The 26,967-nt window shown below is 41.2% G+C and overlaps 1 protein-coding gene across 7 annotated transcripts in view; it reads right to left on the minus strand.

Annotated features, from left to right (window-relative positions):
* Nucleotides 1-26,967, minus strand: part of TNRC6C (trinucleotide repeat containing 6C) — a 182,251-nt gene that overhangs the window by 17,892 nt on the left and 137,392 nt on the right. For all 7 annotated transcript variants that reach the window (XM_006018326.3, XM_014517267.2, XM_014517270.2 and 4 more), the window contains 11 exons: nt 20,381-20,590; nt 19,370-19,536; nt 17,266-17,346; nt 15,796-15,853; nt 15,408-15,553; nt 7,942-8,091; nt 6,453-6,599; nt 5,825-5,944; nt 3,805-3,888; nt 2,689-2,920; nt 1,154-1,321 (listed from right to left, as the gene is read on the minus strand). In XM_006018326.3, the coding sequence (XP_006018388.1) occupies nt 1,154-1,321; nt 2,689-2,920; nt 3,805-3,888; nt 5,825-5,944; nt 6,453-6,599; nt 7,942-8,091; nt 15,408-15,553; nt 15,796-15,853; nt 17,266-17,346; nt 19,370-19,536; nt 20,381-20,590 (1,563 nt within the window). The remainder of the gene's footprint in view (nt 1-1,153; nt 1,322-2,688; nt 2,921-3,804; nt 3,889-5,824; nt 5,945-6,452; nt 6,600-7,941; nt 8,092-15,407; nt 15,554-15,795; nt 15,854-17,265; nt 17,347-19,369; nt 19,537-20,380; nt 20,591-26,967) is intronic.

The raw sequence follows: 26,967 nt of genomic DNA on the forward strand, positions 1-26,967 counted from the left end.
AAAGTGGTCTGGACTGTCAGGATAGCAAACTGCAGTTCAGAAAAGACCTGTCAACAAGCTGGACAATTCAAATGAGTAAGATGATTCAGATGAGGAATTATTGAACAATAACAAGATGGTAGAAATACTTGCAGGCTAAACATTTTTATTAAAATAATTCACGTTGCTATTGACACAACCACAGAACACAGGAACATTTACACAGCACAGCTCTGAGAACTGAACCAGCAACACCAGGCCCAAGGTTTTGGAAGTGGAAATGCAGAGAAAAATTAAAATGCATCACAGATAGTATTTTTCAAATATCTTCAACTACATTCATATCAATACCTTATAACCCAAGTACTAGAAGAAGCTGCTTATGCATTTTCCTGCCAGGAGAGGGGCTAAACAATATAGCCTTCCACTTTGGGTGACTTTTAGTGAAATGAGTTTGACAGTCTCTCCCTAGCTCCCAGTGCATGCATTTCAAAATCCTTCATGCAGGTGGATTCTATTGGCAGTCTGGTTGAGACAGGCTCAATGTAATGTTATGACAAGGGTGACAAGATTTGGACCAAGTTATGTTGGAAAGCTGTGTGAGATGCATGCATAACGCCTGCCACCAAGCACCAACTAGGAAGAGTCTGTTAGTCATTAAACACTCTGTTTGGTGAACAACATTTACAAGATAAAAAAAAAAAAGACTAAGGTTTGAGGCCTGACACAAGTGAGAACAGGGACAAAAGATTCTGTGCACTGCTGAATTTTAAAAAAATAAAAAAGGTAGTTAGCTCTGTTATTCTGAAACCAAGCATAAGGCAAGGCAGGGTGGCACCGCTCCAGAGATGAACTGGTCCAGAGAGGCATAAAATTTCATAGGCAACGTTTTATTTCACCTGATGATACAGGAAAGTCCCGTTACAGACTAGATACTTACCTAGCTGTAGTACTGCATAAGGCAGGGGAGATGGCACCTCTCAATCAGTTAGTTTCTAAGACCTGCCCTGCCTTCTGCAATACTACAACTAGGTTAAATATCTAATTTATAAGGGGACTTATACCAGCTTTTAGTCATCTCTCTAGGAAAGAATACCTGAAATAAAGTCATTGTATACACTTAGAACTTGACTGTCATAATGGCAAACTGGTAAAGAAGGAAGATGCAACATACCATGCTTGCTAGAGTTCTGGTCAAGTGAAGAAGCAGCACTGGACAGATTATCCATCGAGTTGGGGTGTGTCCACTGTGGAAGGCGAGACTGGGACTGAGAAGTATCCTTCACTGACAAACCACCAGTAATGTCCATGCTGTTTACATTCATATTCGGGTTCAGTCCAGCTAATGGGAGAAAGATGGTTAGGGTTCCAGAATACTGTAGATTGTGAATATTTAAAATATTAATGCTTGTTGCTTAATGATCCAGTCAAACAAGTAATGGAAACTTAGATTTCAGTCAGCACTAACACAGAATAATGGTACGCTATTTTGCCATACGCTGGTCTTGACCATCAGAGTGGATTTTACTCACATAAAAAGTGCCAACTTATAGTTTTTGCTAAAACTCTTTGAAATTCAGTAAACACACAAGAAAAAGAAAACCTGGCAGTCATGCATTAAAAATGCTGATGACATGTCTGCTTTTAGTATTCCTAATTGGCCCGGAACAAACTTGCTGGAAGAGTATATTAGAATTAAAAGTGAAAACTAGCGCAGCACTCTGTTACTGAGGCACATTAACCCTGACAACCCTCCTGTGAACCCTTATGTTGGAGAATAAGTGTTTTTGTAACAAACACTTTTTAAAATTGTTACCACACCAGTTACCAACAGCAAACTGCCTTTGCTAATGACAGAGAGTATTGTGTTATTTATAGACATGTAATTATTGAATGTAGAAATTATACAAAAGACTAAATACATATGGATACCACTGTATATTCAAGGGTGTAGGTTGTAGCCATGTTGGTCTAAGGACATAGGCAGACAAGGTTCCTTGGGTGAATTTGATATCTTTTATTAGACCAACCCAAATAGTTGGAGAATAGTTATTAAGCAAGCTTTCAAGTTCAAAAACCCTTCGTCAGGCTAAGGAAGTTTCAGCAGTTGGTGTGCGCTCTTCCTGGCTTTTTTACTTTTCATTCCATCCAGGAAGATGCTAACCCTGAGAATTTCTCTCCACCCTTCTCCTCTGTTGTGTTTCATTATGCTGTGCCTGACTTCCTGTGATCAGAGATCTGATGAAGAACACCTTGCATTCAAAGTCTTGTCTAACTATCCCAACTACACAGCTGGTCCAGTAAAAGATATCACCCTATGAAATCCTTGCCTCTCTTCTATACTGTAATTTAATTTAAAAGGGACACAGGAAATGCCTTACCAGTTCTCCTCTAACAGGCCCTTGAAACTGTTTTTCTCCTTGGGTGAACCAGGTCCAAGAATAATTAACTTAGTAGTTATGATATTTTGCCTCATATTTAGGACTGAGAGTTGAGGAAGACTATTAAGGGTATCAGCTATAAAGTTATTACTATGAGGGGCATGGACCATCATGATTTCGTATAAGCCGTTAAACATGCATTTAAGGAATACACACGTTGTGGATTTTTACTGTATTTTATATATGGATCACAGTAGGTTGCTTAAAATTGAAATAAACACCATACTTTCTCTCTGGTGAGTGGCTGCTTTAATAAAAGAATACTTACCAAGAGGGTAAGGAGCAAAGGTGTTCGGTGAAGACTGCTGCTCTTTGGTCTGCAGGTCAGGGAGGCTGGGAGCCTGGGAATGGGGTGAAAAGCTATCCATGGCTGATTTGCCTGCAGAGGGGTGCAAAGATAGATGTGGAGTGGGAGGCTGCTGCTTCATGAGCAGTGCCTGGGCCAGCTGGCGCTGGTGCTGCTGGATCTGCTGCTGCATGTTATTGATTGTACGTGCAACCTGGTAAAAACAAATGAATAAAATTAACAAATGACAGATAGCACAAAGAAGCCCTGGTCTTGCTACTCCAGTTTCTAAGCAGAAGCAACAATACTCAGGCATTTTAAACCAAACAAATAATGATCTAAGAGTAAGATAGCATTCTTACACAGAAGGGAAACTGAACTGCATTCCATACCACACTAGTCTTTTTTATTATAAAACCATGCAATTTACAGTATTTTTCTTGCATACACCACACCCCAGCATATAATACAAATCTTATTTTTGAAAGGGAGAATCAATTTTTCCAGAGTTACAGCTTCTTAGAGCAAGGACAGAACCTAATCTTGAGCTGACCAACCTTCCCTTTCCTACTCAACTAAAGCTGAACCCCTAGCTGCTCCTAAAGACTGGTCTCCAGGAGTGGATCTATGATTATGAAAAAAACTAAAGAGTCTCCAAGGTGTGAAATAGGAGGACAGAGACTGAAGCAGCTAGCAGACAGCAATATTGCCCTAAGAAAGGTTAGTCTGATTAGTGGAACATCAAGTCCATTAAAAGAGAGAGATGATTGCCAACAATGCTGGAATGAGTAACAATGAGTCGTTAAGTCAACTGACTCCCTCAGCTGTCCGAATAGCAATGAAAGAAATGCTGCACTCTGGAACAGGAATCAAAGAAGGACACTTCTAGCCACATCAGAAAATCTGATTCCCTTAATACATGAATCCCAACTTTGTGGGGTTGAGTTTGGGTGGGAAAGGTGCCTGTTATCTGCAAGAAAATATAGTATTATGGCGTCCTTACGGCTATTTAAACTAATTTGCTGTAATATACTGTATTCTTTTAGAGAAGTGAAACTAGAATTAACATTGAAATCAGGATGGCGGGTTTAAACCTACTTGCTGCTCCTGCTGTCTCATGGGTCCGGAAACATTACGCTGAGCCTGTAACATCTGCTGCTGGATTTGTAAACGTTGGTACGCCTATGGGCAGTAAACAAAGGAGGCAAAGGTCAGATATTAAAAAAAACAAATCAACATTTTAGCTTGAACTGTGGTTGTAAATTACAACACAAAAAGAATCGCTGGGGTGATGCTATAGCCATGATGGTGCAGAGAAATGTGAGAGTTCCATCTGTTATTTAGCCCTGCTGTATCTGCTTCTCCCCAGACACCTGAGGAAGGGCGATACTTGAAAAACTGCGTATGTCCCTCCCAGCTATATACAGTTAGGTCCAATAAAAGGTATTACCAATGAAGAAAAGCAAACGCCAAGATTCTTCTTCTTTCAAAGATGGTTACTGAAGTAAAAGTACTGTACTTGCAACAAACAGCATTTGAAGAGACAAATATCTGAAAATGTTTGCTTTAGAAGCAAAAAATGTTTTCCTTTGAGTGCACAGAATTTTTAAAAAGCAAGATAGCCAATGCTGCTAATGCGTAGGTTTGGCAGCAGTAAGCATTTAATTAAAGGCAGCAATCAAATGTTTCTGCCTGATTCGTAAGAATTAGTAGGAAAAAGGGTAAGAGAAAATTACAAAAAACATTTCACCTACCAGTAAATTAATCATTGTGGCCCACATTGTCCTAACATGAGGTTGAATTTTATTGCATTTGGTCAGATTAAGACAAAAACCAAAAACTGCATAGCAACAAGTATTAATGCCCTTCCTGATATCAAGGTGTCCATAAGCTGTTCTACCATTTTAAAGGGGTTGGATAAGGAGTAAGGCATTATAGTGTAAGAAGCTGGCTGAAAAGTTTCAAGTTTCAGAGATTTTTTTCAAGCTCTATATACCAGTTATTGATATATATACAAATCCCATGTTCTTCCTTAAACCTGTGAAAGATGGTGACACACTAGTTTTGGTAAACAAAGACTGTAACTGTTGATGGGGGTAAAGAACTGGGGGGGGGCGGGCAGCAGTGTGGTCACACCCCCTTCTGGCTATGCAGGACAAGTGCAGCAAGGTCCCTGAGCTCACTGGCATGTCAGGCAACTACTGCCAGAGCTCTGTATGTGCAGTGAGGGATGAGCTCACTAGCTGATCGGAATGGGCTCCAGCTAGAGCCTCTGCTTTCATGCAGCTCAAGCCTGGGCAGGGGGCATAAGAGGAGGAGGGAGGCGTTACTGCTGCTACTCATCCCCTGTATTTTCTCAGGCCACTGAATTCAGTGGGACAGGGGGAAAGGAGGACAAATGGTGATGGTGCTCTCCCCAAGGGCTCTGGAGCCATGCAAAAAGCAGGAGCTCTGGCCAAAGCTTACACTGATTAGCTGGTAAGCTCAGAGCTTATGACCCATATGGTGCTCTGACATGAGATGCACTGACAAACAATGAGCACAGTTTACTGCACATGCACTGCAGCTCGAGAGGGTGTGGCTGCACCTCCTCACCACCACCCTGGATCTGTCCCATAACTATAAGGGATTTCAGAGCATTAACATCAGTACTTCTAAAAAAAAAATAGTAGTGTGCGCCATCCTTCATAAAACATCTGTGGCTTTTATAATGTATGTAATTCTCAAACATTTGTAAATAAAATGCCACCAAGCAACACATTACTTTTGCTTAAGAACATGCTATATTACCCACATCAAAATGAAGACAACTGACTTGCTAATTATAGTTACCAGCATGAAACAACCAGTGTCCCCAGTATTAAATGACAATTCAGAAAACTAGTCACTGTAATGACTGAGGATTATCAGAAAAAAACCCATGATTATTTATTAAGTACCAAGAAATTAAGAAGAAGTAATTTTTATCAAAGGAATAACTGCTTGATATTTTTAAAGCATTATCCCTTCTGTTTTTAAAATTAAGATGGCAGGTCTCTTTTTCTAAACTCCAGATGCACTTTTACAAAAATACCTTCAATAATAATTTATAGCTTATTTGCTTTGCTTTTTAACTCACCAGCTGCAGCTGATAGAGCTGGTTCAACATCGTCATATGCTGAGGATTAATTGGCGAGGTTAATAGTGCAGGGTTGAGACCAATGTTTTTTGCTGCAAACTGCAAAAGCTGTGCTTGAACCTGGGGACATGAGAATACAACATACATATATACATACGTATATACATACATATATGTATATGTATACACACACACACACACACACACACACACACACACACACACACACACACACACACACACACACACAGAGCATATCACTGCCTGCAATGAAGATGATCAGTAAGAGCCACAGATTAGGAACAAAATAGATTTACAATTAGGGTGTCACCAGTTTTAGGAGCTTTATATCAAATATAAAAACTTTAACAAGAGGGTAACATTACAAACCTCAAATATTACCATGAAACTAACTTCTCTGAAAGATGCAGAAGTAAAGAAAATATAATGCTTTTTAATGGCTTTTCTATATTATAATCTGTGCTGGTTCATTCAACCATCTAGGCATTCTGTTAGCCAACTTCATTATTTAATGTTTTCTTCACATTGAAAATATTTCTACTCTGTGTAGTCTCATCACTATGAAACATAAATATACAATTTTCAGTAGTATGCAATTCAAGCTAACCTGAGGGGATAGAAACTGAGGCACTTGAGCACGAAGACTAGGCTGGGATGAGTTAAGAGGTTGCACTGGCGGTTGCTGCGGCTGTTGCATGGTCCTGGCTTGTGCTGCTCCGCTATTGCCAAACATACCCAGATTGCCACTTGGTATCTATAATATACAAGAAAGATGATTGCAGTTAAATACAACATACCACAGACTCTGTGACAGTAATGTACCTGTGCTATTTTTTCTTTCAAAAACCACGACTGGCATCGACAAAGAAATTACCATATAATGCCTTCTATCTGTATGGGAGAAGTTTTATTGAAAATATTATTTAGAATTTGGCAATCAAGAGCACTTATATATGCAGTACAAGAGTTTTGTGCAGATGTTGGAATGGCACCAAAAAGCTGACTATTTTCCAAAATAAGTATGCATGATTTTAGAATGTCATCTAAGGAATGAATGACAAAGTATTTGCCAACTATATTTATGTGTACACGTGAAAAGGCAGGAGAATGAAATTATTAAAACTCTAAAATCCCAAATGATTACATTACTGAAGAAATTTCTATTTGGCTCTAATACATCTTTACTTTATACAGTTTGAAATAGATGTGCTATCAGTGCAGTCATTGCTTTCCAAAGATGTGCCTTATGAGTTGTAGGTCCTGGACAGATATTACCTCCAGGAAAGTAGTTAAGAAGATTCCATCATACTCAAGCTAACAATATTAAGTCAAAACCACTGTAGAAGGATAGAGAATTTTATTGTGTAAAATCTTTTTCCTTTGCTGCTATTTCAGTTTAAATGGCAAAGCTATTTTCCTCATCATCAGGCACTGTACGACCTCACAATTACTTTGTTCATGATGAATATTCCTTTCACCCCTTGGTGAGGATCTCTATTTCCCCTCCTTTTTTCTCAGTCCTTCAAACACTCTTCTCACAAGGCAGATGAAAGATAGCTTCCTCCATGCTCTTTCGGTCACCTAGAGGTGCTCACTAACGATGTAGTAAGTTAAGAGTCCTTCCCCAGCAGTTGCAGTAGGGCAAATGTATGACCCTCCACCCTACCCAAACTGTATCATTAATGAATTAGCCAGTGAGGGCTAATTAGAAGAAAGATTCTGTTTTAAATAAATATTAGAACAATCAGCAGTCTCAGAAATAAAGAAACAATGTCAATTTTTTGTGGTTTAGTAAAATTTACCATATATGTGTGGCTGAAGTTCTTCTGTACTTCAAAGAACCTTGCTCAGTATAAGCCCATAGGGACAGGCAAATAAATACACAGATGCAGGTAAATTTCACGTTAATGCTGATTATGCACTGTGGCCATTTAAGGGAAAGGTTTACAAAGCAGGTAGTTTCTTCTGGCATTTTATGCAAACATCTGTACTTATTTTCAGTTTATATCACCATTTCCAAAAGGGAAGAGACATCTCTCTAGCAGTGAGTTCGAGAGAGATGAAATTCAAATTGTGATCTCTCAGAACCTCCTTACCTGTCTAGAAGAATTCAAGTTTTGCATGCCCAGCCCTGAGGCAATCCCGCCCAGGGCCTGATTAGGGAGTGCACTGTTTGAAAGGGGGAGCTTCAGGCTTGGTGAAGGCAAAAATGGTGAAGTAGTGGGCTCTTCCACTAGGCCGCCATCCTGATTGGAGAAAGAAAGGGTGAGCTGCGTGCAGTGCCCACAAGTGGACAGAGCACAAACCAGTTTTCCCATGGAAATATAAAGGGGCATGGATGAATAAAAGATCAAAATAGTTTAAAAAGAAAAAAAAAGGCATGAGCAACAGGAAATGAAAAGTATGGGGTGGAAGGAAGAAGAAAAAGAGAAATAGGATTAAGGAATTGTTCTTTCTTTTTTTTTTTTTTTTTTTTTTTTTTGCAAATGCACAAATTCATGTTCATTCTCAAACACCCACCCAGTATAAATAAAGAGTGGTGCCATGTTTCAAATCTGCTATCAACAAAGTAAAACACATTTTCTGGCCTTGAAGGCAAAAACCCCCTGTGAATCCGACTGCTTTCACTTCCCCTATTCTCTCCTCTCTGGCAGCACAACAAATGAGGGTACAGGGGCAGCAAGTTTTAGAAAACTTGGTCTTTTCTCCAATCTGTGGTACACTGTCAAACAGCACAAACGAGAGACAAGCACTTTGGAAAATGTGAAGCTAGGAAGGCCAGATGAGCTCATTTTACATGTTCTTTAACAGAATGTCATGGGATCACTAGTCTGGTGTCAGTTCCAAATCAGACCTCAGCTGTTCAAAAAGTATATTTGCCTCAATCCTCCTTCCCAACCCTGTTTCAACTGGATGGCAGGTTTGTAACCTAGTGCTACATTAACTTACTAATTCTCACAACTAAATTCTAGTATTTAGCAAATATACAGAACTTGGAAAAAACGTAAAGACTAGTTATACTCTCTGTGTGTGGACTCCCTAGTTGTGTGACTGAAGTGCTGCCCCCTTCCGTAAGGCATAAAATCAATGCTTAGCAATAAGAAAGATGTCTGGTGTCTAGCATCACAAAAGGCAGCTGTAAGAAGAGAAGAGTGTAGAATTTATGCACAGTGTGATAGCTTACTTTGAGAAAGGAAAAAAAAGCTTTTTTTAGGGCTTAGTGAGACAAGTACAGAAACTGGCATATAACCCCCACCTAGACTGGGCTAGTCATTACAGTGGAGTACTTAGTTGCTAATATACTTTAATAGCTGGCTTATATGGTAGAAATCTGTGCCCTAATATATCCAATCAGTCAGAAAACTGCTAAATATTAAGGAACATCCTTTATCCATAAAATAAACCAATCCTTTAACCAGACACCCAAATAAATGACCTAATACACTGTCATTTTCAGTAAACTATGTTATAAATTAATCCTGTAAAAATGTGTTTTCAATTGCTGCCTTTTGATGCAAAGAAAAAGTTATTTTATGATCAGCCAAACTGACACTTGACTTGGTGTTTGAATATCTTGAGGGGGATACTGACATTTTCTAATGATATCCCGAAGGCCTTTCAGCTCAAGATGTTTTACATTCTACTGGACATCAGTCACACTCCACAAACAACTGCAGCTTGCATGACAGTAACAGGTTCAAGGCTTTCTCCTCTCTAGATCATGGACATATGTTTGCAATCTTTTCTTTTTTTCTTGACCCTGTACTTGGGGAAGTTACTGTAGATTTGTGTATTCTTTCTTTTCGGTGCCAGCATCCCTTATACAAACAGAAGCCTAGCACAACTAGTATGGGCTGACAAAAAAAAAAATATTACCAAAGAGACTGCCACACTTCCCTCCTCATTTAAAAAATGTCTAGTGAATAAAGTGCTGATAAAATGCATTAGAATGACTCCACTGGAGACTTACAGAACAAATTCAGCCTGCTTACTTATAGCAGCAGCTGCCCAGAACTTCCTCACTACCAAACTGAAGAAAATCTATTTCCTGGTTGTTCAGTAATCATACTCATTTGCCCCTGTAGTTTTTTTTTCCTGAGACTTCCAATGCAGCTGCCACATGTAATGTAAGCATTTATCGTCTAGAACTGAGATCAACTTACATCAGTGATCAATAATTTCTTTTGGTAATTACCAATCTAGAATTGGCTGGATTTGTACTGATAACCTAAAGGTTTACAACTCATTACTAATCTCCAGGATCCAGTTCAAGCCTAATTCCCATCCCCAAGTCCATTTCTGATATTTTTTTAAGTAAGTGTTTTGTTCCCCTCCAATTTCAACCATGCCTCCTATCAACTTATCTGATTTATTTTATGCTTGGCCTACCAAAACCTCTGAAATGGAGTAAGTTTCTGAAAGGAGAGGAAAAGACTAAATTCCTAAGGATAGGTTAATAACCTTTCCATGTCTGTACAATGAAGAACCAACCCATAACTCGTGTTCCTCAGTAAAGATCATTACTTCTAATTCTTTGAAAATATCTGATAGAATTCTCAAGTCTCATGCACCATGTGAGAGACAAGAGAAATCATTTTACCCTGTTTTTTCAGGCCTCTGAGATACTGATAGCTCAGCACAAGATTCCCTCACACTTCAGTGGTCACAGAGTAACAACTAGCACTATCTGATCCCAAAGAGCCTTCAAGAGTCCTGAGACTGCAAAAAAAGCCAAAGCTTTTTCCACAAGCCAATTATAAATGGGTAAAGTAGACTATTTTTAAAAATGCAAATCCCATCCTCTTAAAGAAAGTAAAAATTTTACACCTATAAAACTGAACAGATATGGAAAGAAAAACCACATCAATCCTAAAGGTGGGTGTGTGAGAATCCGGCAAGATGGTATGCTCAAAGATGCAACTGTGACTTGCCTCACAATATTTCCATTCTTGGAAACTAAGGAAGTTCAGTGAGGCTTGAGAGTAAAAACAATAAACACTTGAGAGTGATGATGCGTGAATGGATGGTGGAATGAAGGAAATGTACATACACGCGCGCGTGTGTGTGTGAGATAGGGTAGGGTAAAAAAAATCTTTAAAAGCCGACAAATAATCATACGGGTGCAAACAAAGGTCCTCAAAAAGACAACCCCACCCCCCCAAAAAAACCTGTCCAGCTCATTTGACTGACCCATTTGGAATGGGATGGCAAGAAGACTATATAAGGCTGAAGGAACTAGTTGACATTCATGTTAAAAAAACAGGTATTAATAAAGGCAATGAGGAAAGAGGTTTATGAAAGAAGCTAAATGTGGAAACTGGGCATCAAGCCTTGTGATGTCAGAGGCTTTAATGAAAGAGGAACATTTGCACTGAAGAGGAGAATGAATTTGGAACGGACAATTTCACATGGTTTTATATATGCTCAAGAATACAGACATCACGGTGGAGACTTGGAACTGAGCAAGGACAGAAGATTAGTAGTGCAGATGGAACAGTGTAGGAGTGGGGATAAGGTGGCAAAAGGCGAAGAAATGAGCCTTCCTGGATGTCAGTGAAGTTGATGGAGAAAGCTGACCACACAGGCTTGAAACTGATGCCATACGAAGCAAATGATGTCCAATCAATATCATATCTTCTGGCACTGCTTTCAAGGAAATGACTAAGCCAGGCTATTAGTTTTCTTCAATGTATCAACCTGTCTTCTGGCTATGTACACCCAATATTCCAAAAATTTCAGAAGAACTAGTTTTGTAATAACAAGCTGTCTGACATAAATGCCAGGATCAAAGCTCAGGTATCCTGAAATGCAATGCCGTAAGTTGGCAAGACTTTCTTCTAGCAAAACCTTGACCATTAAGCTTTCAATGTGGGAAGCAGATGACTTGGCCCTTTGTAAGATGCATTCTGAACTTCACCAGCTGCGACAAAGAAATACACTTGACTGGGATAGTTTAGTCAGGGCTGATTCTGCCTTTAGCAGGGGGTGAGGACTAGATGACGCCCTCTGGCCCTACTTTCTTATGATCTCTGGTGTTGAAAAAGTAAGTCAGAACAAAGTTTCAAGGCACATATTTGGTTACATAAGCTATTGCTATTCCAAAGAAAATGAGGAAGAGAGCACATCCAGCGTATAACATCACAATAAGACATTAAAGTTCTGGAAGTTACCACACCCAATACAGAGGGCTGAGAAAGGATCTGAACAAGTTTTTCAAAGAAGTGGTAAGCAGTGATAGTACTGTGGCCCAAATCAGAGAGCCAAAGCTATGGGCCACAGTGCCCAAGTAAAAAGAGCTGACAGGCACACAAGCAATACAAGTATTTAGTAAGCTACTAAAGACTCAGAAAAATTAAACCAAAAGTATAGCCACTGAGGCTGCTTGTAGACATTAAAACAACAAAACAAAACAAAAAATAGTGCTTTAAACTTGGTGTGTTCCCATACCAAGCCTAGCACATGCCCAGAAGAGGCAGCATATTAGTTGGACCTGGCTCACCCAACGTCTGTACAGTCCGGGCGCTTTAGTGGGGCTTTTTCGGCCCTTTCACCTAATAGGTGATTGACTCAGCTTAAATAAAAGTGCCAAAAAGCCCCGCTGAAGTACCTGATCTATACAGATGCTGCGGAGCATGTGCTACTTGCTATATGTGCTACTTACTTTAGTAAAGCACGGTTTTTTTGGGTTTTTTGTTAACATCTGCAAGCAGCCTACATTGACAAAACAATCAAAGACAGGGCTGAAGCAGAAATGGACTGAAGATCTCAGTTCAGTCATGGCAGGGGACTGGGTGACTTGACCACAAACAAGGAAGGACACCCTGGTTTGAATGATTTAGAAAATATCTCAGGGGGAGGGAGGGTGGGACTCTTAAGCAGATGAGTTGCATGAAATCCAAGCATGAAAACAGGTAAATATATATTCTGGATTGGATCACAATGGAATTTTCTCTTTGTTAAAGAAGAAATTGTGACAGATCATTCCTATACCGAGTTTTTACCTGCTGTATAAATATTGATATTTTACTACTTAGCACATGTTATACTTAACACATTTTATATTATACATTAATGAAGCATATATCTGGCCTCCCTCTCTGGTAATGATGTAACTGCTCCTAGAAAGGAAATGGTTAATTGACATACATCACATTGTCTCACATACAACATGCCCCTGAATACACACCTGGTTTTTGAAAGGCAGAATGGAGGAAACATTTTTTTTCCCCAGACTTATGGTTGCACAGAGCAGGGACAGAGCCTTAATCTTCAGCTGACTTGCTCTCCTTTTCTTAACTAAAGCTGAACCCCTAGCTGTTCTTGAAGCCTAGTCTCCACGGATGGATATATGATTTTGAAAGTCTCAAAGAAGATAGGAAGAAGAGACCAAGAGCAGCTAGCAGACAACAAAATTGCCCTAAGAAAGGTTAGCTTGATTAGTGGAACATCAAGACCATTAAAAAGGAGAGACAATCATTAACACCAATGGAGTGAAGGGCAATGAGCCATGAACTCAACTACCTCTCTCTCAACTGCCTAAATAGTAAAGCAACAGCTGCTGCACTGTAGAGCAGGAACCAAAGCCAGGTACCTCCGTCTCTGGCAGAAAATCAGCTTCCACACTTAATACACACCCGGTAATTGTGGGGAGGGGGGTGATTTTTGGGGGAAAGGTTTGTGTTGTATGTGAGAAAATACAGTATGTATTAATTGTATATACATGATCATAGGAAAAATTATTTAATTAGCATATTAAGGCTTGCCACAAATAAATAGACAGTTGTTAAGAACCGATAATTATTTTAAGCTGAGGGATAGAGAATAGGAAGAAAGAAGAGCCAAGTGAGAAAGACATTCAAGAAAAGGGGAAGAATGATATAATAGACCCCATGCCATTTCTGATATGAAAGTAAGACTTGGAAGAACAAAGCGGCATTCTTAAAACAAGCCAGTGCTTTGCTAATATACATTCAGTGAGAGGAAAACTGCCATGACTCTAAACTGAAGCACTGACACAAGGTTTCTGATGTGGAACTGAGGCAAGCTCAAAGCATGTAAGGTTCCTTTGCAATTAATTTTACTTTACAATTTGAGTCTTGGTTTATAGCCAGCAGCATTTTTAGCCACAGTAACAGATGGTATAGTTCTGTACCTACAGTCATTTGTTTAATTTTTGTTTTGTTTTGTTTTCTCATAATCAGACCTTCAGCAAAATGTTTGGACTCAAAAAAAGCAAAAATAGAATTAATGACCTACAATAGTTGCCAACATTTACCAATTGTTAAAATGTTGGACTGGAATGTGAAATAGCACATTCATTTTCTATTCACGATATAGGGAAATACTGCAGGATCTCAGATCCAGCCATCTTTCATGCAACATCTTTCTCAGAATCCCAACTTTTCAATGAAGACAACAATAGAAAAGAACTGCAATAGTACAGAAAGGTGCAAAGCTGAATGGTTCCTCGGACTAGTAGCACACTCCTTTTCATGTTTAAAGGGCTGGTTTTAATCTAGCCTGCATTAATAAGACTAGATGTCATGACAGCTCCCACCCTGTGAAGAGTCTATGTGAAATGAACCGCTTTTAGGACATTTGCTAGAATATACTAGTACCACATGCCACCCTCCCCGACCATGCCCTCTGCCCCAAGTTGGCACCTTTAATGGAGTTTCAAAGGGCTTAAGAAATACATGGGTGAGGAATCTGAACTATTTTTTTTCCTCAGTAGTTCCCCCAGAGGGGACTGAAGCATTGTGAATTTAATGGTGCCACCGTTTAAGAGAGCTACAGTCTACAGAACAGTTAACCCGTCCCTTTCCAGAGGTTGACAGCTCCCTAGAGGAGCTGTGAGAACGGACGTATTGTAGGCTTGGTTCAAGGAAGGGGCAAAAGGAAACCCTGATGATCATCTACATTCAGTGCACCAGGTTCAACCTCTTTCCTGCCTCTTCCAGAAGCTCCTTATAAAGTTATGTTTTCACTTCTCCTCACATTCTTTCTTTTGTGCATTTCATATTTATGGCACCACCAAATATTGGGATCTCTCAGTAATTTTTTCTGGCACTGGTCAAAATGGCCATAGGCGAGTCTTAAAATCTATTTGTGGTCTTTTCTTGGCTCATTTATATTGACACTGCAAGCAGTGTCCACAGACTCCTTGAACTTATTTACACATTTCTGTTTAGGGTTCTGTGCTCAGTGCCCTATCCATGTTCCTTATTTTTAGACTAACACTTTCACTCAGATTTCTTTTTATGTAATATCCATCCCATGAAATTAGCTGACCTCAAGTCTCCAGACCTTCCTTCAACTGAATGCGCAGAGCCTTTAATTCTAGACTCTGCTCACTTTTCCAAGACAAATAAACTGGCCAATACCATAGGCATTAAATTCACACAAGTAAAACAAAGAAAGAAAAGGAAAAATAACGTGACAAGACAGACACATCTGTAAATTCATATCTATTTAGATGTCTGTGCTAGACACCAGAAATCTGTAGCTCTTTCTAAATTCCAACCTGTTTGTCTGTAATTATAACTCATATTTTTGAATTTACCTTGTCAAGGAAAGTGGGGCGGTCCATGGAAGACTCTTTGGAGATTGGTGGTGGGCGGCAGCCAAGGGGTTTGGTGACCATTCCATTATAATCGGTCACTCCCATTCCACGCTTGTCCATTTCCACCTTCTTTTCCAGCAGAGCACCTGCACAGAAATGAAGATAATAGAAGAGAAAAGGTGATGCAAAAGCAAAGCAAATATACAAACACTCCACAACCTAAAACAAAGCTAGAGATTATTTATATACCTATTTAAATCAATATTCAGTTTACATAGAAAACTAAAATACATTTTATCATTGAAAACATAATTGTGGGTTTGACGTACAATGCTAATTTAAATGGATCAGATCATTTCCTGACATGCCCTTAAAGAAGAAGACTTACTCATGGCCTGATCAAGATTCATATTGTTGCTTTTCAAGGCCTCTTCTGCTGGTTCTCTCTGTAAACAATAAAGATTTGGTTATAATTGTGCTTCAAGCTAAATGTAAACACATTTTACAGAACTCCAGGCCAACTGGGAAGTTACATGAGTCTTTTAAGTCTTGGGTATAACACTGCCACTTATTACCATACTTATTTGATTCTAAGATGAGGTTTCTTCCCCCATTTAACATGGGGGGGAAAAGCCCCTTGTCCTAGAATCAGGTATGAGGGCAGTGATGGGGCAGGTAGCTGCTGTAGCTCAGGTTCCAGCCCTTACCCAGGACTGGGGCTATAGCCACAGTTGCTGCCTGCCCTTTTGCCTACCCTGGACCCGCTACCTCTGCAGCCTGCCATGTCCCCACTGCAGCTTCTTCCCCCCACCATTTCCCCACACTCCCATGTAGTCTCTGCTCCCTGACCTGCCCTTCTCCCATCACCCTTACCCTTGCTTTCACTGGCAGGCTCTGTCATGCTGCAACCTAGGGCACAGAGCATGGCCCCATGCAGTCAAGCACAGCCTGCACAGCTGCTATGGGGGCTGGGCCTGTGCTCAGTGCCCCAGGCTAGAATGGGGACAGAGCCTGCTGGTGTGAAGCAAGGGTAAGAGGGGGGCAGGGAAGTGAAAGTGGGGAGTAGAGGCTAGGGAGGAAAGGGGGGAACAGAGGCAGGGTGGGAGAAGGGCAGGATAGGAAGCAGAGGCAAGCTGCTGGACATCCCCACACCACCGGCCCACCGCACTGCCTGCCTCCTTGTAATAATGGGGGGATGTATTAAAGATGACCCTCCATTACTTAGATTCTATACTGTACATGTAAAACTGTAACAAATTTTCCATGTATAAAATCTAATTATTGGGGGGCACATTTAATTCAGGGTTGTCTTAGATTTAGGTAAAGATGGTAAGTGACATTTTTATACACAATTTTTCTGCTTTTGCAAATAATGATGAGTTTCACACACATCTTTGGCTTGTATCAATTGGCCAATTGCATATCTGCTCTAAAAATGTAAATAATTTCCTCCTTATATTTAAGTCTACAACTATTCACTGTTTGGCAGTGAATTTTCAAATCACTGTCAAACACCTGGCTCTCATAAACACATTACTCCCAATTTCATTTGTTTGGGAGAGGCTGGGGAAAAAGAAAAGGGTCTATTATAAGCTCAAACTAATACCCAAGTTTAATAAAACAGAAACTTTTTAAAGTGCTGCTAGATTTGTCAAAGTTAAATATGTCACTTTTCACCCTTTCTGGAAGCTTCTGAAACGATATAGAAATAAATGGGCAAATGCAGTTAAAACTCCCAAACCTGATTTCCCTTTTCGGCAAGACCAATGATCGTATCTGCAATGCAAACGGTTAAAAATATATTTTCTCAGCTACAAAAACCAAGCCACAAGACAGGTTGGATAAGAATATTACTCACTGGGAAGCCCATGTCTGTGAGCTGTTTTATCAGACGGTTCATTATCCAGGCCTCATCTTGCTTGCTAGATGTCTTCATGCCCTGGGTAAATAAATTGGAAATACCATTAATTGTCTATTTTCCATATTCATAGCAGTGAGAGGCAGCCAAATCCACGGCAGGTTTCCCTTATTAATACTGCATGTTGCTTCAGGGTGCATTTGTACAATATTTATAACATATACATGAACCCCACAAACAGGATATAATTACACTTCTCTTTCCCCAGAGGACGTGACACAAATTTTACCTCATCTGATCAGGTGTTGTAAAGAACTACTTACTACCTGATTTGCTGAGCAATAAACAAAGCTACCTTATCTCAGAATATCATTACTTCATTTCATTTCTCTGCGGGATAACACAATGGAGTCAGAATTTCTGAAATAGTATAAAGCTTCCTCAAAATACTCTAAAAATTGTATTTGCAAATGTAAAGATAAAAATCTGTCAGTCTCTATTCAGGCTAGTCACTGAACTGAAGAGTGAAATAGATATCTTTAGTAGAACTCTCAACAACTTTTTCCTCTAAAAACCTGATGTGCAGCTCTCCAAATGATCAGACAACAAATAGACACCTACTAAAGGGGTTAGTCACAAAAATTGCAATACCTGATCAATCAATGGTCCATATAGCAGAATTGGCAGAGTAATTAAACAACCTTTGTATATACAAACTATATTCCTAACCCCTTTAGAGCAGAAGTTGTCTTATGTTTTGACATAAGGATTATTTTTTCTCATGTGATTAAAAAACAATCTTAACATAAATATGGGTATTAATGTCCACCATGGGCCAGCTAATTTTTTCCTTTATTCTCACACTTGCAACACAAAGCAGATATTTTTGCTGGACTTTTCCTTGACAGTCCAAAGCCTAAGCAGATGTTCAGGAGGCTTCCACCATGATTTTGCCTTTTTTTTGGTAGTATTATGAACCTGTAGTATTAACAAGTTCATAATATACAGAAATTTGTAAGACACAAAGGAAACAAATGATAAAAACCGAAATATCAGACATAAGAAAAAAAATAAGAAATCCCACCCCTGGAAACATCCTGCAAATTCATCCATTCTAGACACAACTCTATTGCTGGAATAGATTACAGCGACAGTGGAATAGATTACAATTAATGTGAAATGGGGAAACATTTTATTATCCACTGTTTAGTATTCTGGGGCTGGTAAATGGCAGCTTTTACTTTAGTTACCAGAACAAGTGTTCAGACATCCATTTCCCCACAATTACTGCACACATATTCATCGTTCATAGAGGGAGAGAAAGAGAGAAAGAGGCTGCTTGTACACGTGACAGGGGTTTAGTCCCCTAAACTGAAATGGTGGGTTTTTAATTGCGACAATTAAAACCCACCATTTCAATTTAGGGGCTTTCCTCACTGTTACAGTGAGGGGCCTGGTCCTTTTTTTCCCCCCTTGCAGAGCCTGTCCACCTCTCCCACAGCTGGGGTGGGGGCGAGCTGCCGGCAGAGCATCCGCTGAGCTGCGGGGAGGTCGGGCCTTCCCTCTGTGGTACTGGCGCACCCTGGGGCCGCCTGGATGGGCTGCTAGCAGGTGGGTGCTGCTGCTGTAAAGGGAAGGTCTGGGGCCCCCTGCAGCTTGCCCCCCCGGCCACAGGAGGGGCAGGCAGGCTCCGTGGGCGGGGGGGGGGGAAGGAAAAAAGGGACCAGGTCCCTCGCCACTTAATTTTTTTCCTCTCAACGGAGCCTGCCTGCGCGAGCTGCTGCTGGGCCATGAAGCCCTTGAGCTGCGAAGGGGCCTGGTTCTTCCCTCTGTGGCAGCGGCACCTCCCAGGGCACCCAGGTGGGGTGCTAGCTGCGTGGGTGCTGCCCCAGCTTGCAGGCAGCACCTGCCAGATCCAACTCTGCCCCAAGCCCACATGATGGAAGTCCGCCAGATGCTGCTCCCCTCACAGGCTCGGGGAAGAGTTGGATCCAGTGGGTGCTGCTGGAAATATGTTTATAAAGAAAACATATAACATATGTTGCCAGAACTTCTGCACTCTAACTGTACCCATTTCCATAGCCGTTTCTTATCTTAGTCCTACCTTTGGAAGTCCTTTCTTCGGGGCATTCCCCCAGGAATTACAGGAGGAATTGCTCTCTTGTGAAGCAGTATTATTCCACATATCTCCTTCTTCATCTTCCCACTGACTAGTACTGAGATTCACTTCATCCCCACCACTGCCCCAGCCTTCTTGCATAGATTTTGAAGCTGGGAAGAAAGAAATACTTCTAGTAATTTTCTCTGTAGACTTTAAACACTTAAGTTTACAGATAGATTCGTTCATACTGTATTCATTACCTTAGCAGCCAAACATTTTTCCAAGTAATACAGGTTCTTCAAAAAGCTTAATAAACATTAATCTTTAGTTCTCTTCCCATAAGTGGGAGAGAAGGGGTGAATAATAACAATAAAAAAAATATTATTATTATTATTGTGGGGAATGTAGCAAACAAAGGTCTTGTTTTTATCCTGAAGACAGCGATATCTGTGTTAATTCCATTCTCTTAAGAAATATAGTTCCAAAGCCGTGCCCAGCCACTAAACATACATATTATCTCCTCCTCTTGTGGATCTTAGCCTTCTAGCTAACAGTCTTGTCCCTGAGAAAAGCAGTTGAAAATAGCGGCTACAACTATGTGCCGCTGCTATTTGTCCCTGGAGAAACACACTCCAGGGAGCTCATCTGGAGGCTTCCACTAAATTTACCTGCTTTTCATCTAGTTAGTGACTAGATCGACATAGCTGTTCACATTTTATGAGTGAGATAAGAATTAAGCACATTTGCGTTTGAGCTTACAGTTCCCCCTTCTGTATATCTTTAGCAGATTATTCATAATTGTGTACCAAGGATACATATATATTCAATACCCAATAACTTTGAATCCTAGTGTAAAAATACTATGACATTTTCTAAATCACAGTTGAAACTAAAAAACATCTTAACTGGACAAAGATACGGGAACCAAATATTACTGAAAAATGCATGCTGACTATCTCCCACTTTCTATCCCCCTCCCCATTCAAAATAACACTAATGCATGCATTTATTTACCTGGTTTGCACAGTGCTGGGGCAGCAGCTGGAGCACTTGTTCTTCCATATGTCCCTGCCGACTCGGCAGAATTATCTCCCCACCCCGCACCACTGCTGGGGGGTTTCCCCCATGCTGAAGTGCCATTATCAACTGCAGCAGAAGGGGATGAGGGCTCTCCCCAAGAAGCGTCAGTCTTTGTGTGGACAGCAGGCATCTCTCCCCAGCCTGCTAAAACAGGAAGAGAGGGGGGAAGGGGAAAAAAATAAATCAAACTGAGAGAAAACAGAAAAGAAATAGAAGAACCACAACAGTTTCCTTTGCTGAATACATTTCCAGCTACAACTATCATTAAAATGGCTTTTTTTGTTGAGAGCAAAAAGCAGCAGGGCAGACACAATGGATTTAATTAGGCATGTAAAAAAATCCATTTGACTTGCTCTCAAATTTCTTTTTCTTAATTGAACTTCATGATATGCATTTGTCAAGACTGAATCATTTTTACCAACTGCATTTAGGCAGATGGGCAGGCAAGTTTATCCACACGGCTTTACAAATGTATCCTGGCCCTGATCTGGAGGTACCAAACCCCTTCAAAGAAAAAACAGCTCCTTAAGCAGCACCTGAATTGAGACATTAATCTCGGACAGTAAATGTAGGGGTTTGGGCGATCCCACACTCCACTAGGTAAATTTACAGAACACTGAAAATGTACACAACCAGGACTACAACTGAATTGAAAGGTTTCTGTGATATGAATTTAAGTTCTTTTTTATTCCCCAACAATTTGCAGATGGTTACAATTGCTTTCTTAAACCTTAAGTACTAAATACTTGGATCTTTTCTGACCACCTCTAATAAGATGATATATTTCATAATCATTTCATCATTTTTATGGGATTCCTCCAATCCCCAAGGCTCTCTAATGTAATCAATATCCTTCAATATCAGAGATAGATACACCTGAAGTTAGAATCTAGTCCAAACCAGGTAGGGAGGCTGCAGATTCAAGGCACTATTGCCATATATTTTTCATGTTATGTAGTACCTTACATCTGTCAAGAGATGACTTCATCACTGCACCCTGGCTTCGGTATAGCACTTAGTCAAATTCATCTCACGTTAATTTTACCACTAAGCTTTAGAGTTGGCTTTTCCTCAAGTAAAAATTACTCATGTCCATTACTTGTTACTCATTTGTTTCAGTGTTCTTGAGCTTGGTGATTAAGCACCAAACTTTGAAAGTCTTGACTAGTAACCAATACAAAATGTAGGTAGACAACATATACAGATGCTCCTAAAAGACTCAACTGCTTAAGCAAGTTTCCCAAAAGATATATTGAGTGACACTTTAAAAAAAATCAGAGCTGGATTTCAAGTCAAAGTAAAAAGCGCACACACCAGACTAGATAACAAGTGATACATTACAGAGAAACTGAAGTTCTTGCAGTGAACTGAAACTGAAGTACATGCTCTATAGCAATTACAAAATAATTACACCACATGACAAGATAAATCTCAGAAGGTATCACACAGTTCAACATTTGACCATCAGTTTTAAAAATGTGCTACATATAGGCTCTTATTCAATTCAAGAAAACCTGTGCTCTTCCATTCAGATATGGACGTGAGTACTGGTATACATATTTTTAAAAGAACTAGCCCCACTGCCAAAAGGTGATGCCTCCTGACAAATGACAAAATAAAAACAGTTCTGATGAGAACAGCTCTAGTCTAGCTGCTAAAATGCCAAAGAATATTCCTGCTTTTAATTTTCACAATATGAAAGACAACTCTATATTTTATTGCAATATTTTTCCTTTTTTAGATGTCCTAATTAAGGGGACTTTTGAAAAAAAAATTAAAGACTTTTAAACTGCAGATGCATCAATTTCTGCACTAATGGAGAGCTACAGAAGAAAAGACACTGGCCCTTCTATCTTTGAGGCAGAATTTTATTGCATGCAGTCTATCTTTTTAAGTTGCACGTAGGTTATGTAGTAAGAACTTACCAAGCAGCTCTACCTTTGCAGGTAGCCCCTATGGGCCTTTCTGAAGGGGACAATCAGCCTACCTCAGTTACCAGAGAGACGTCTTTGCAAGGTCAAGCTACATGCTGCTTGGTACTTGTACTCATGTAACAGGCATGGTGTGGATATGCCACAGGCAGCATATATCACTCCATTCACAATCTGGCTACTGACCAGCACAACAGCAAGACTGAGTGCTTGGATAAGCTGTTTCAGATACTACATGTACTATTCCAGCGTTAAAAAAAACCTTGGAAGATAAAAGTCCTATTTTGCAAAACAATTATATTTTGTTCTCTCGAGTAATATATTTAGCTATCACTAAATGATACAATTTAAAACACGAACAAGGTACAGTATAGTAAACTAAAACCATACTACTAGGAAAATATACCTTCCTCTACTCACTGACTTTTTACTCTCTATTACAAAATATATTGTAATTGCCCAGTTGTGCTCAAGACAAAACACTGATTTAATCATATTTACTACAACTCCAATAAAAAAATCATATCATCAATGGCTGCTTTCAGATGTGGGGAAAAAAACCCTGTGCTTTACTTTCAGCTTGGTGTGACCCAGGAACCGATTCAATCACCTATTAGATAAAAGTGCCACAAAGCCCCGCTGAAGTGCGCGATCTATACAGATGCTGGGAGAGCCAGGTCAAACTGCTGCATTTCCTTTTCTGGTAGAGTGATGTGTTGTTTTTTCCCCCCACATCTGTCAGCGGCCAATAAATGTAAACGAGATGCCTTCTTAATTTTTCCTTTCATGGAATTTGTAACTTTTTTTCATTTTTAAACCAAAGTTACTGTGTTCCAAAAATGGTACATTTTTCATATTAGATTTGCATACAAACATTTATGAACAAAGCCTTTTAACAATGTTTTTTTTGCTCAGCGTCTCACCTAAAATATTTACTTAAGTTTTTGCTTGTGATTGTAACTGGCCTTTATTTTAACTTATTTGACGGTAGCAGAACGTCTATTTCAAAGCCTTTCTTCCTCTGCTCAAGACAACCTCAAAAACAACTGAGAAAAGGAAACAAAGTACATTTGCACATAGGAATGAATGTAAATACAAAATAATAATTTTTACCTATGTGTAGGGACCTACTTCATTCATGATTTTGCTAGTTTTGGGGAAATCACAAAATCCAGAATTGTTCATGAAATCCTCAGAATCAAGAATGCCAAAAAAATAAAATGCCGATTCCCCAGGGGGAACCAGCAGTCCTTGCTGCTGGGACAGGAAAGCACTGTTTGGTAGGGCAGCATGAAGGGCAGAAGACAAGATGGTGGGTGCCTCCTTGTCCCACCCCACCAGGGCTTCTCAGCCAATCAGCACCAAGGGATGGGACCGCAGCAAAATGACCATGGAATTAGAACATTACACTGTAATCAACCCGTGAAAATTGGTAAGTACCCCCATGATTTAGGTAAACCCCTACCTATGTGCGCATAGTCTATGTTGGAAAATATAGCTAGTTCAACCCCCAAATTTAACCTCAGAACACAAATGCTATTATTTTAATAATAATAATTATTAGTTTGTTGAATAAAAACTCCAAGAGATCAGATCTTTTGGTGCTATTTACTCTAAATGCAGTAACACTGATTAATGACTACAGAACTGTAATATGACTCATTCTGTATTAAGTGGTTTAAGTGTGCTGAGCAGTACAATGTTATGTAAATTATTACGAACAAGGAAGCTGCCCTTTACTAAGATATTATAAATAATTCCATAAAAACAAAATGTATTAAAATTCAGATTTCAAAGCTCCCTCAACAGATCAAATTAAACAGAAAATTAGCAGAATAGCTAAAAATTATGGCTGGCTGGGGAAACAGTGAGTTTATGTGCTGCTAACTACTAACCTCTAGAAAAGCTGAAGTAAGTATTAATAATCAGAACAAACAGTAGGGAATATTTGGTGCATTTTATTTTCTCAAAGCTAAGTACAGAATTGTCAATGCTGTTACTTCTGTACCAACACTCTGGGCCTGGATGCAACTATTTTTTAAGGACTTTAAAGATGCCAGAGATGACTGTGGTCCTATAGTCCTTCTGTGGCCATGCACTGTGCCTTCCTGAGACCAGGGTGACCCCAGCCAGGAGAAGGCACTGGAGGCAGCTGCTCCTGTACCTCATAGACCAGGAGGGGAAAGGAGGAGTAGTCACCAGCCGCTCCCTGGTGTAAGCAGGAGGCATGAGGCCTTGCCCTGCCCTCTGCTTGGCTCTCCAACACCAGGAGTTGAGTGGAGCCTGCAGTGCTGCAAGCCCTCTGCCCACTTCTCACACTGAAGTACCCAGAGTGAGAAGAGGGCTGGGGGCTTTGGGTTGCTGCTCTTGTCCCCCACTGGACTGGTCCAGAAGGGGAGGGGAACAGCCACTGCTCTCTACCCTCTTCTCCAAACTGGGCAGTCCCTAGTTTCAGGAAGAGGTGGCGATTTTACCAGCTCCCATCAGCCTCCCCTTGCCACCAGTGCTGCCCAACTGGACAGCTATTTAAAAGCCTGCAGGGTTGGGAGGTGCATTTGGGGAGAGCCTGCAAGTCCAGACCCGAGCCCTGGTGGCTTCCCCTTGCCACCCTGGTAACTGTGCGGTGTGAGCAGCAAGGGTAAGCCAGAGGGGCCTGGGAACTGAGCGTGGGAAGGCTCACCCCAAGGAAACAGGCAAAGCACCTGCCTACTCCTAACACCAGAGTCCCAGGTGTGTGGAACAGCAGGGTCTTTGTCACAGCACTTGATCTTCTCAGCTCCTGGTGCCCAGCAGCCGAGTGAAAAGAGCAGCATTACCAGCTGCCTGCTTCTCACACTGGAGTAGCAGGCAGGGGCTTTTTCCTGTTATTCCAGCCCTCCCAGGAACAGAACTGGAGCAGCCTCCCAAGCTGGGGTCACCCCGGGATTGGGAAAGTGCAAGGAAGAGAGGAGATGGGGTGGTTGCAGACAGTGTCTGCACTGCTCCCTCTCCCAGAATCATTCTCAAGCAAATCCCAGGACGTCATTCTCCCGTTGTACTCGGCCTTGGGGAGGCCGCAGCTGGAGTACTGCGTCCAGTTTTGGGCTCCACAATTCAAAAAGGATGTGGAGAAGCTTGAGAGAGTCCGAAGAAGAGCCACGCTCATGATCAGAGGTCAGGAAAACAGACCTTACGACGACAGGCTGAGTGAGAGCCATGGGACTCTTCAATCTGGAAAAGCACAGGCTCAGGGGTGATCTGGTGGCCACCTATAAGATTATCAGGGGTGTTCACCAGGATCTGGGGGAATAATTGTTCACCAGAGCCCCGCAAGGGATGACAAGGTCGAATGGTTATAAACTCCTGCGAGACCATTTCAGGCTGGACATAAGGAAGAATTTCTTCGCTGTCCGAGCCCCAAGGTTTGGAATAGCTTGCCATCGGAGGTGGTTCGAGCACCTACTCTGAACGTCTTCAAGAGAAAATTGTGTTTATCTTGCTGGGATCCTGTGACCCTCAGCTGACTTCCTGCCCCTGGGGCAGGGGGCTGATCTTCCGAGGTCTCTTCCAGCCTTAATGTCTATGAAATCTATAGTGTCTATGAAATCATTTCTACTGGCAGAAATTTTCTGCCGCTAGAAATGAACATTTGTACATGGCCTCTATCTGCCCAGGCCAAGCATTTTCCTACTGAGTAGGTAAGGCTCTCCAGTACTACTCATCTCTTTCTTAATGAGGTAGCCTATAAAATGTGTTAAAATAGGGTGCATGGAAATTAAATGCTCTATGAAGTTTTGCCAGGCTGTATTTGAAAGGCTGCGCTAGTAACATACCAGTAATGACTTAAACCAGTGTTTCTCAACCAATGAGTCGCAACCCAAAAGTGGGTCACAAGAGTATTTGAAAGGATCGTGAACAGGTCCCCAGAAAAACCTGTTAAAGCGTGGGTTTCCCCTTGCAAGCTAGCAGCGTTCCAGCCTGCAAGCAGCTGCTTAGGATAGTTGGAGGCAGCAGGTGCATGCGAGTCTGCACGTGCAGATGCACACAGCCAGCATAAAGTTAGGTTGGGTCATGGGAGCAGCCCCAGCCACTGGACGCAGGTAAGTATGGGGAGCGGAGGATGGAGGTCCAGGGGACTCTCTGGAGGGCTGGGGGGTGCATTCATGTGTATATGTGCATGTGTGTGTGCATGCACACACATGTGCCTGCCTCCTGATGCTGCGGACGGTGGCAGCTGCGGCAGGGCAGGGGGAGTGGAGGGGGAAGGGATGGGGCCCTTCAGTAGGGGAAGGAGAAGCGGGAAACTGCATGCCTTGCCCAGCAGCATGGGGAAGTGCCCATACATGCAGGGGCCTGCACTCACTGCTCATGCTCTCGCCCAAGTGGGACGGAGACAGCTGGGGAGCCCCTCTGGCAGGGCTGGGCAGGGCAGGGGACCGCGGATTGGGAATGAGGGGCACCAGCATGGCTGGGGGGAGGGAGGGGAACAGCAGGGAGCTGTGGCTTGGGGATGAGGGGCGCCAGCAGGGCCCAGGTGGCAGGAGACTGTGGGTTGGGCACTGGCAGGGTGAGGGGGGCATGGGTCATGATAAACCATCAATCTTGGCAAAT

This window comes from Alligator sinensis, unplaced genomic scaffold, assembly GCF_000455745.1.
Source record: "Alligator sinensis unplaced genomic scaffold, ASM45574v1 scaffold400_1, whole genome shotgun sequence".
In the NCBI taxonomy this organism is placed as follows: Eukaryota; Metazoa; Chordata; order Crocodylia; family Alligatoridae; genus Alligator; species Alligator sinensis.